Source organism: Oncorhynchus mykiss, chromosome 11, assembly GCF_013265735.2.
Source record: "Oncorhynchus mykiss isolate Arlee chromosome 11, USDA_OmykA_1.1, whole genome shotgun sequence".
In the NCBI taxonomy this organism is placed as follows: domain Eukaryota; kingdom Metazoa; phylum Chordata; class Actinopteri; order Salmoniformes; family Salmonidae; genus Oncorhynchus; species Oncorhynchus mykiss.
This window is the reverse complement of record NC_048575.1, coordinates 32,785,917-32,798,085: the sequence shown is the minus strand read 5'-3', so window position 1 is coordinate 32,798,085 and position 12,169 is coordinate 32,785,917. Positions and strand designations below refer to the sequence as shown.

General features: G+C 36.9%; 1 protein-coding gene across 1 annotated transcript in view; it reads left to right on the top strand.

Annotated features, from left to right (window-relative positions):
* Positions 1-2,010: 2,010 nt before the first annotated feature.
* LOC110536597 (coagulation factor XIII A chain) overlaps positions 2,011-12,169 on the top strand; it is a 28,311-nt gene continuing 18,152 nt past the window's right edge. Inside the window, exons 1-4 of the mRNA XM_036935311.1 lie at positions 2,011-2,053; positions 4,984-5,169; positions 8,444-8,626; positions 10,746-10,994. Of these exons, the coding sequence (XP_036791206.1) occupies positions 5,016-5,169; positions 8,444-8,626; positions 10,746-10,994 (586 nt within the window). The 5' untranslated portion in view covers positions 2,011-2,053; positions 4,984-5,015. The remainder of the gene's footprint in view (positions 2,054-4,983; positions 5,170-8,443; positions 8,627-10,745; positions 10,995-12,169) is intronic.

Below are 12,169 nucleotides of genomic sequence, written 5' to 3'. Positions count from 1 at the left end.
TACATGTCAGTGTGTGGTTAGACAGACAGAACCTCACCCAGAGATCTGTACATGTCAGTGTATGGTTAGACAGACAAATCCTTAAGAATAGATCATATACATACAATAGAATGCCATGCCAGTTCCGGGACAGCTGAAGTTGTACATAACATTTATGCTCCTTGTTCTACAATATCTGTGGTTGTAGTCTACACACAACTTATTTTCATTTGCTAGATAAAGTGTAGGCATATGTATTTAAGCTAATCAATATGATAGCCTACTGTCTTACAGCAGAAAATGTTTTGTCTTTGTAACACAAACACACCCATTGATTTGTTTTGTTGATACATGTATCTACACTCAAGCTGGCCATGTTTGCGCAATGTTCATATGTAGCCTTGCCTGGCTACCCATTCTCATCTTTGGTTCTGATGGGGTATGACAGTTGAACTATGCTCATGAGGCATTTATAAGTAATATTCTTCAAGAATCAATGGGTAGATATAATTAATTCATAAGTCCAAAAATGGATTTAGCAACTGTTCAGCTAAAATAGTGTAAAAATCTTTAATCAATGACAATATGATTTCATTTGATCACTTAGTAATGACATTTCTGTATGACCCCCAACTGCGATTTGAACACACAGCCTCCACATTAGGGGCATGCTGATCTTTCTGCTGTGCCATAAAGTCTGTACCATTTCACAGAAGTCCTCTGTCCTCATTACCTGTAATACATATCTGTGTTGAGCAAAAGCGTGCCATCTGCACTGCTATTTTAGTTATCAGTTGATTTGACTATTCTTTCATCATTGATTTAATTGACTTATTTCAGCAATTTGAAGGTTTTCTGAAAAGTTGTCTACTGTTTGTTGGGGAAATTATTTTGTTTAAATGTTACTCTTGAATCCCTATGATAAATATACTTGTTTTTCTTGAGTGTATTATATAAAGCAGAGATTTTCCACATGTAAAATCATGTGTTTTTCCTGTAAGGGACCCCCTCTCCCCTAACTCTGGCCCCAAGTGCTGATTTTTCTTTAAATCGTTCAAAATGATCAATATGAAAGATTAGACTTCAATTTGCTCTATCTACTAGTAACGCAAAACCTACACAGCATATTCTCCAGTGTTAAAAATAAATAAATGAACACTGAGAGTGTTGAATATGTCGACCCATATAGACAACAGAACAGTGTTAAATTAATATACAGCTTAGTGTAAAGCGTTGTTCAAATATTTCCCAGAGTGCCATTCGAGTATATTGTAGAGTTACCATCTATGCCTGTTTTTGTTAGTACAGAGACATGGTTGTTGCATTTATCCATTTCTGGTCCTATAAACGTCACCAAGTGAGATCCTAAGCAATTATGTTATCATTTAAAAAAATAACTCATACAGATCACTTTGAACCAATATCACACAATTCATTATGACATTTCCCAGCATGCTCTATTGCTTTGTTTCAATATCTGTTTGTGCATGTACATTGATTCATTGGTTAATCATAGAGCTTAATAATTGGTAATTATTTAAATAGTCCCAAATAGATGGTTTGTAGATGTTTAGTACTGTAAGTGTTCAACTAATTGTCAATATTTCAACTAACTATCCACTAACCTTAACTCTGCTAACTCTAACCATAAACCTAGCCATAACTGGAGCAAGCTGTTGTATATCAGCTGCATTTGGTATTTTGAGTATCTGTAAATGGGACTAACCAAATAAAGTGTAACCTAATAAGGTTCATTCATTTAAATTCATGTCCTTTGTGACCTCCATACTATTGATAATTTATTTATATTTTAAGTGAAAAAAATCTTATGAAAGACAGAATTATGAATTCAAAACAGTTTTCATGAAGGTCAGAACAACCTCATCTCAAAAATCTCCTGTCAGCAACGTTTTTCTTGGACTTCCCCTAAATGACACAGGACGAGAGTTGTCACTGACAGGGGAAGGTTTGGGAAGGGGAACTCTATGGTCTATATAAACACATGGGCGACATTCACTTGACATCTGTTGGCGTGACTCTTCCTCCAACATCATCTCTACCTGAGCTTTTGAAGGTGAGTGGGAATTCTCTTCTCAGTAGTTTGTGGGTCAGTTTCCTGGACACAGATTAAGCCTAGTTCTGGACAAAAAATATCCGTCAAAGGAAATTACCCATTAAGCATGCTTTTTAGTCAAGGACTATGCTTAAATGCTGTCTGGGAAACTGGCCCTGTTTTGTGACTGAAATTTGCTTGTAAATCTAATTTGCGACCAAAGATGTATGGCTGGATATGTATTTTTGTTATGTAGCTGGATCAAAACGTCATGTAGCTGGATCACTTGAACAACTTGATTGCATATTCTTGAAGGAGAGAAATATCAATATTTGCCATTCACGATATTGGCATGCTGTGTTCAAGCTCTGCATCATGATTTCCATAACAGACTATCTTATTTCAGAAGAGTAACACTTTACATAACGTTTTATGTTACAACGGTTGTATATGGAGTTTATAAACTGTTAAGCCTTTTTTAACGATCTAACAATGTTTCATAAATTTAGCAAACAGTTAAGGTTCATTTATTTATTTCCTGAATACTGAGCCTATACTGCTCTGGCTGGCAATAATAACATTATAATCAGTAACACTGCAGTCATATAGGCTGGATTGGAACGAAGACACAGAACTTCACATGCTGGTTTTCTTAAACCGATACTAACAGGAGATTACATGCACCTGCATGCTAAAATAAACTTGATTGCAACGAAAAACCCACACGAACAAACCAGCGATTTAGCTGATCTTACGTTGATACCAGACAGCTGCAACTTTCCTTGTCTATGCTCTCTATTCCCGCCTCCAATGAAATATCAACCTATCAAGATCATCGAAAACCGTAAGGCTGCTGAACGTCAAATACTTATAAGAATATAGGAGTAGTAGGACTATACTTTATTCAAACGTTTCGTCTAAAATGGCAAAATAATGCGTGTTCCGTTTGAAATAACTTTATTAGCCTACATTTTCATTTGTGAAAAATGATAGATTATATAACTCATCACTATTACTTGATTTAGTTACACCTTTCAAATGTTTAAAGTGCAGGGATATTTCCCCCTGGTCTTAATAAGAAATGACTATACTTTTTAAAGATAAACTTTAATTAATGGATTACATAACTTGGAAACGACATGTGGGATAAATGACCACAGTAAATGTACCATGGTAAATGAGGAAAAACGTTATTTGAGTTGTATGGAACGATTGTCAAACAGATAAATTGCCCTTAGCCTGTTTAAAATAGTAGGATTCATTTGTTCTGATGATAATACTCACCAGGGGACTAAATAGTCTTGAAAAATGTTGCCACCAATTAGGACTAAAAGATAACCTCGACATCCGATTTAGTGAGTGATAAATCGTGTCCATTGATTGTTGCAATTGAGATCAGCTGTGAGGTTTAATGAAATATTACCTGGTGTTAGTACACTGGTTCGTTGCAATAGGCCAACAAGCTCACTATTTGCCAAGCACCAAAATAATAATCACAAAAGTCCAATCTTTGTGTTATAACTGTTTATTACAAATGTATCAAATATGTAAAAACGATTAAGGAACAGTTAATGTAACTACTTATAAACCCTTTATAAATGAATACATTCATGTAAGGTGCAATCTTTGGATGTGTGTAGTTTATATGTCATTCTTTAACGACAAAACATAATACGCTAGACAAGGTGGGATCTGTTGGTGTCTGTAAAATTAATTATGTGAGAAACGGCGGTGGAAACACCTTTATATGCAAATATTGATAGATTTTTCAAAATGTAAAACAATTTGATCAATTTACCACAAAATCGATTTGTTGAAATATCTAAAAAAAGTTTTGTTGAGCAAGAGCAGTAGCAGCCGGGACAGTGATGATTAAATCATTTGGTGACATCTTGTGGTCTTAATGTAAATTACAGGGGGGGAAGTTACCCCAGGGGGGCAAGTTACCTCCTAGTACCTTACATTGTGATGTCCTCCCACTACAACTTGTGAAAGCTTGCAGTTTATTAGGCTACAGATGAAATAAATTATGATCTTGCTGTTGTGTCCATAATAATCTCATCATGTAGGCTTTACCTGCACTGTATCTACAAGCTGTTGACTAGAACACACATGCCAAGACCAGAGTGGTAATTTTTCATGACAAAACCAACAGTAGAGTTGAAAATGTGATACATGGGAATTCAACCCCTCAAGTTATTTTTATGTACACTACATCAGCATGCTAAGTCTTTTATCTGCAACAAGTCAATTTGATGGAAAGCTGGAAATTCAGTGGGAAATTGCGCATATGGTTTTTATGCAGATTTTAGAATATTCCTATGAAAATCTGTCGCCAAATGGATGGAAACCGAGCTGTTGATAACAATCAAATCAGTGATGTATCATGTTAGCTCATGAATATTGATGTGCCTGTACCAGTGGTTCCAGATTATTGTCCATCCTGAAATATTTCAATGCATTTTGATGTACTCTTGTGTATATTTCACAGATTTGTTTTTTTCCATGACTTATGCCATGTTAATATGATATCTAAATGTGAGAGTGACTAACAAAATCAACGGGGGCCCCCTGGAGGTCAGGTACTCTGGGCACAGCCCGGTCAGTACTGTAATTTGGCCAGGATTACTACAAATGTACCCAGCAGTAGACTAATATACCAATCTAAAACATTTTAACTGACATGGGTTAATTGATGCACTACCAATTCTGATATCCTAACTCTCAACAGTAAAGTTCCTGTGAGTAAGCACTTCACTGTTATTCTGCATAAAATTTGATTTGATTTGAAGTTGAGAACCCGACTGAGTTTCGATTGATTAATTTCACCCAGGTCCTGGGTACAGCCCTGGTTGCAATATGTTGTGCAATTATCATAGATGCAAGCATTTGCTGCTTGTTATACAGTACATATCTAATTGACCATGTTTTTATCTTTTTTTTATCTACAGAACAGCAAAAACTGTTGACCCCTGCTTTCAACATGTCTTCCTCTGCACGTTGTTTTGGGACCAACTTCCTTGGGCGCCTTAAAAGCCCCATCTGTAGCTCCAACGCTGAGCAAGATGACCACCAACTTCCCAAGTTTGAGCACTTTGGGGAGGCTGTGGCAATTCCCCGTGGCCCCTACAGTGATGGTACATGATAAATAGAATAAGTGTCCTTGGCTGTCTATGATAAATGAGATCAACACACATTACAAAGCAAATTCTTCAGTGTTAAAAAAAAAATACAAAAAATAAAACTAAGAGTGTAAAATCAACCCTGAAACCATTGAGTCTGTGGACCCATACTGACACCGGAAAAGTGTTAAATTAAGAAACTGCTTAGTGTAAAGTCTTGATTTCTGAGTAAACTGGAGAATTACCACCCATGACCGCATTTTTTATTGTTTTGATTTAAGCTTTATTTAAATAGGCAAGTCAATTAAGAACTAATTCTTATTTACAATGACAACCTAACTCCACCCAACCCTAACGACACTGGGTCAATTGTACACCACCCTAAGGGACTCCCAATCATGGCTGGTTGTGATACAGCCTGGAATCAAACCTGGGTCTGTAGTGATGCCTCTAGCACTGAGATGCAGTGCCTTCTACTGCTGTGCCCCTCGGCAACCAGATAGATGGTTGCCGCATTCATCCACCAAGTGAGATCCTAAGCGCTAATTCAGGGGCCTGACACTCATAACCATGAACATCATTATTATATTTCACAGTAATGCTCTATTGCAAGTAGATTTTTCAATTGTTTGTTTCAGTATCTATGTTTGTACATTATTAATTAATTAATCTGATGCTACTAATTAGAAATTACAAACATTTTCTAAACTAATCCACTATTACTTGGATTTCTTGTACCCGTTACTGAAATGGTTGTTCCAATTTAGTTGTTTTAGTTAGTCTTGTAAACATGCTTTGTCAATTTTTCCAGTAATTCTGAGTACTGGTTGCGGGTGATAATAATTTGAGGAGCTGGCTATCCCTCCACTGTCTCTATTCTAAAAGGAATTACACATAACCTTGTAAATTAGCATAATGTGATTTTCATGTCTGATATGGCCTGTGAACTAATGATGTTACGTTTGATACAGTTAACTTTGTAGCAGGTTGCCGATGCCTGTATTTTAGCAGAAAAATGTGATCAATGATGTCTGAAGCTTTGTTTTGTCGAACAACCACCTGACATGGCTACAGTGAGCACGTGCTACGGCGCCACAAGCCTACACTGTGTTGATGAAAGCATCTAGTAATGAACGTTTTTTCAACACAATTGGCTGGAAAGCCTCAATGCTTCAAGAAGCTTTGTTTCCCCATCACTACTGTAAACCATGAGTTTCAGATTTAGATTTGTCCCTAAAGGGGTACAAACACTTGTCACTGTAGTGGTACACTGTAAGGTCATCCTTTGTACCTTTAGTTATAAGTGCATTATTGTATCCCAGTTCATACGTCAGGCCACACCAGGCCTGCAAGTAGAGTTTCAAATTTTGTTTTTGAATGATTTTGGATGTTCTGTTTCCAGGAAACTTCCAACCAGGGTTTCTGGAAACCTGGGAGTTTTGGGAAAGTTACCAGAATTTTGCAAACCTTCCTACAAGTCACATTATGCTGACTAGCAAAGTGATGTATAGTTAGAATAAGCAATAGTTAGATTTTTTTATTCACCTACAACCTGCATTCGGAATGAGTGCCAGAGTTAGGAACATTGTGCAGAGATAAAACCTTTAAACTGCAACAAACATTTCTGTAATGAGTGCAATTTTTATTTTTTTACCGCTATGATTAGTTTAGAAAAACGTACGCTATTTATCTTTGTGTAGCATGAGATTAATCAATCAATCACTGAACCTGCACAAAAATAGATATTAAAATAAACAATTTAAAAATATCTACCTGCAATAGAGCATGCTGAGAAATGATTGATAACTTCCCAACTCAGTCTTAGGGAGCCCAAGGGGTGCCCATTTTAGTTATTTGCCTTAGCACTACCCAGCTGATTCAACCAATGAATTCATTATCATCATCATCATCATGCTTTGATTATTTGAATTATGTGTGGTGCTGAGGCAAAAACCAAAACGTGCACCCCTTGGGGTCCCGAGGACCAAGTTTGGGAAACACTGCCATAGCGTTTGCGCAGGGTAGTCTTTTTCTCTTCTACCGAAACTAATACCAAACCAATCAGGTGGTTGATTGACAAAACAAAGTTTTGGACATCGTTAATCACATGCTTCTGATAAAGTGTCAGAGGCACTGACACACTGCTTCAAAGTAAACTGCTTAGCGATTTTGACACATGCCTAATTGCTTCGGTATCAAACGTAACATCAATAGCTGTATTAGGGTAAAACTAAGCCTTCAAAATAAAGCCTTATATAATATATATAATATATAAAATAAATACATATTCACTTAGGATCTCACTTTTAGAAAAAGGTGCTAAGTAGACCCATACAGGGTTCTTCGGTTTGTCCCCATAGGGTGGCCCTTGTTGGTGCTGGACTGAATACGTTGCAGAGGGTTCTATCTAGAACCCTCTATGAACCTCCTGTATATGGTTCTACCTTGAACCCCCTATGAAGTGTTCTACCAATAACAATTTTATCATGTAAAGGTTCTTCTTAAAACTGTCTTCCTCAATCACCTAAACTGGAACAACCATCTCAGTACTACCAGATTGGATTTGTTTAGAAAACTGTATATAATTTATCTTTGTGTAGGATAAAATGTTTCAACCAATCAATGTGTATGCAAAAACACATTATAGGAAAACAAACAATTCTGAAAATAGTACTGCAATCGAGCATGCTGGTTAATATTATATACTGCTCTATGTAGAATCATTCTTGCCTTCTAAAGTACCATCAAAGAACCCTTCCTGGCAAAAAACTGTTCTTAGGATGTTGAAAGTAGTTGGTAGAACCCTATCCCTCCACAAAGAACCCTTTTGGAACCTTTTGGAACCCTACATGTAGGACTTAAATGGATGAATGCAACAATCATGTCTCTGTCACTAACAAATACAGTCATGGGTGGTACATCTAATTTACTTGACTAGCAAGGCACTTTGGGAAATGTTTGAATATGGCTTTACACTAAGCAGTGTATTAATTTAACACTGTTCTGGTGGTTATAGGTCCACAGACTCAACTGTTTCCGTTTTGATTGAACACCGTGTTCATTTCTTATTTTTCTATCACTGGAGAATTTGCTGTATAGGCCCACAGATTTGTGGTGTGCTCAGCCGAGGTGGTCAGCAGAAATCCTTGTTCCCATTTTGACTTCACACTCAGACCTGACATCCTGAAAAGCACCCTTTTTACCCAAAACGTTTCATCCAAAAGGTTTTACGTTTGTTACCTGGTTATTTAAACATCATTATTTAGCTTGTGATCTCCTTATTTTGCAGCCACCCTGGAATGTGTGAGAGTGGACATGATGCAAAATGAGAACAAGAGCGACCACCACTGTCACTTGTACGAAGGCAAAAACAACATTCTCATCGTCCGCAGAGCCCAAGAGTTTCAGATGACCCTCCAGTTCAACCAGCCCGTAAATCCCAGTGACAAATTCCAGATTGAGTTTTACATTGGTAAGACGTTTTTACACATTTTCACCAATGTAGTGTACATTCCTTTCTGCTGGATAAAAATAAAATGACATGCATTGCTTGACTTTACTGACGGTGATGTATGAAAAACAGTATTCACCATTGGATAATAGTTTTAATGGGAGGGGTTGGTGTGTTAGAGGTGAAGTTGCATCTCAATACTACAATTGTTCATTTCCTAGTCTCCTCTCTATCATCTGTGTTTAGCCTCTGTAACCAATCAGAAACTCTAATTAATAAAAGTGCCAAATTGAAAGAAAAACAGATTATTGACATATTCCCATCGAAACATCTGTAACATCTGTTGATAGTAACCTTGGGGTGCCTCCCGATTCTCCAAACTTCCCATCATGGATTTAGGGAGTTTCCACTATTGTTGAATCGATGACAGATTGTGCAAGTGCACACTTCGGAAGAAGGGTGTAGAAAAGAGATGAGTCCAGGGTCTCTCTCACACTTTATACTGAATGCTTACATCATAATCACAGGGGAATTGCTGAAAATATATCTATGTGCTCGATTCAATCCATATTGCGGAAGTTCCGAGGTATAGAGCGATTGAAATTTAAAGGTAATTTCCGATTGAGACGGCAGCTTTTACTGTGAATGCAGTCTCCACAAACACAGGAACATTACATTTAAATCTCAATCGCTCTGTAACACGGAACTTCCGCGATACGGATTGAATCACGCCCTAGGTCCTGTAGTGTCAGCTACAAAACTGCAATATGTCAATTAAATACAAACAAAATCAGAACGACAGCAAAACGACTGCTTAAGAAGTATGACACCCTTTTTAAAAAAATCTTCAAACGACTTACCTTTCACTTATGCCTTGAAAAGGCTTTCATATTCAATATATTTTTATCTCCCTGAATGTGGTGTTGTCCTCTTTACATCTGCTGTGAAATTCTTAGTTTACTGTGTTCAAAATGTTTTGAGAATAGGGCATACAAAAAATAAGCAGAGAGCACAATATTACACAAAATATCCTTTAGCCTACATTTATTGGATCTGAGGGAGTGGTTGTGTGATAATTGTGAGGCACTTCTAAAATAATGGTGCAAATGGACATGCATCATCCCGGTTGAAATTCTGAGAGTGTTATGAATGAAGATACAGTATGTGAATTGACATATGTGCAGCTACAGAAGCGTACTAGTAGTACCCTAGTAATCCATCTGCAGTTATTGGTTTGCAGTGGTGTAAAGTAACTAAGTACAAAATACTTTGAAGTACTGCTTAATAAGTACTTTTATTTGAGTAGCTGTTCTTTACTATTTATATTTTTGACAACTTTTTACTTTTACTCCACTACATTCCTAAAGAAAATAAGTACTTTTTACTCCATATATTTTCCCTGACAGCCAAATGCACTCGTTACATTTCGAATGCTCAGGCGGGACAGAAATATGGTCAATTTCACACACCTATCAATGTAACTTGTTGTCATCCCTACTGCCTCTGATCTGATGGACTCACTAAAAACAAATACTGCATTTGTAAATGATGTGTGAGAGCTGGAGGTGTGCCCCTTGTTGTCCATAAATGAATAAAAAAAACAAGAAAATCTTGTTTAATTTGTTTAATGTAAGGAATTTGATGTAAAGATTCTACTTTTACCCAAGTATGACAATTGATTACTTTTTCCACTACTGATGGTTTGTTGCATTCCAGGTCACCTTTATTGCAGTCGCGCTGCACTGAGTACCGACAACAGTATCTTCTGTAATGTTGTTGTGATATTGAGCAGACCTTGACTTGTGTTGGTTGATGTGTTGTTAACTGAACTGTTTTTTTTTTGGTAGCACTTTATTTTACAGTACGGAACATTACCAGGCATTTAATAAAATAAATGTCATGGTAACACAATAATTACACAGTAATAACTTGATGATTTACTTGCTTTGTTTCTTCAAGGCTCATTAAAACAATAGCTACCTGGTACCATTTGTTACCAACTGAGGTTAATTCTTTAAAGAACGTACCAGAAAGTATCGATTGTTACCACATAACGTCATATTAAATACTAAGAGTACAGTGGAAACATGAGTGTCTACATGTGTTGACGTTTCCCCTGTCATGTCACCTTCTACCTCAGGTATCGATGCCAACGTGTTGAATGGCACAAAGATCATCATCTCCTTTGACGGCTCACAAACTGGGAATTGGACCGGCCGCATGATACAGCAACAAGGGGATGAGTGCGTGGTGGGCATCACCCCTTCTGCGGACGCCATCATCGGGAAGTACTACACGAATGTGGCGGTCATCGGGTCCAATGGAATCTCAAGGACACAAAAGGACTCTGGAACAGACTTCTACCTCCTGTTCAACGCCTGGGCGTCCAGTGAGTGGAATCATTGTGGATTTTTGTTTGTCCTCTTCGGACCGCTTAAGACAAGATAAAAACATATGCATTATACACCCCTTACGGGAAAAATATATATATTTCACACATGGAAAATCACATGAATTCACATGTGACATTCAATGTTAAATCATGTGAGATTGTTTTTTTGGAACACTTAAAGTGATGATATTTCACATGAAGTTTCACATGTGGATTATTACGTGATCCCATAACCTTTCACATGTGGATTATTACGTGATCCCATAACCTTTCACATGTGGATTATTACGTGATCCCATAACCTTTCACATGTGGATTATTACGTGATCCCATAACCCTTCACATGTGGATTATTACGTGATCCCATAACCTTTCACATGTGGATTCAAATTTTCACGTTAATATTTTACACAAGATTTCAAAGGTGATGCCGCTGCAAACAAAAATGTGACGTTAGGATGAATACACAAACAGTGCTTTTAACATACAATGTAAATAATTTACACTTTCACATGTTTTTACAGTAATTATTATTCAACATATCCTCACCTGGGATATGAACTCGCAACCTCTTAGTTGAAGGTATTCCAATATTCCTGCTACTCCACCACGTCTGTGTCAATGGCTGATTTAACCTGTATTCCAACAATTTGGACTTGAGTAAATTTAATCTCAGCTCTGTCAAATTAAGAAAAAACACTCAAGAAAAATATTATATTTACAATAATAATATGCCCCACCAACCTAAGACAACTATACAGAAAACCACTCACATCATCAATGATCAGAGAATATTCAGATGGAACTCATGTGCAGAGATGTATTATAGGTAATGAAAGTGTAGAGGAACGTTACAGTACAGACTTTGCAGCGCCGCAGATTGATCAGCGTACCCCAAATCCATTGGTTGTGAGTTGAAATCCCAGGTGGGGTCATATTGAAAAAATATACTATACTTGTTTAGGAAGAAAACATTTGGGGAACAATTCAATGTTTCATTCCTTGATTCATGACAACAACAAAATCTGACAGTGATGAGAAACTGTAGCCTGCATGAAAAGCATGTTTTGACTCCCAAAAGAAAAACATGGAGTCACTTTTTTTTATTTTCTTTTTGATAAAGCTCCACGGTTAAATGCAAAATTCTACTGACAAAATACAAAATGTCAAAC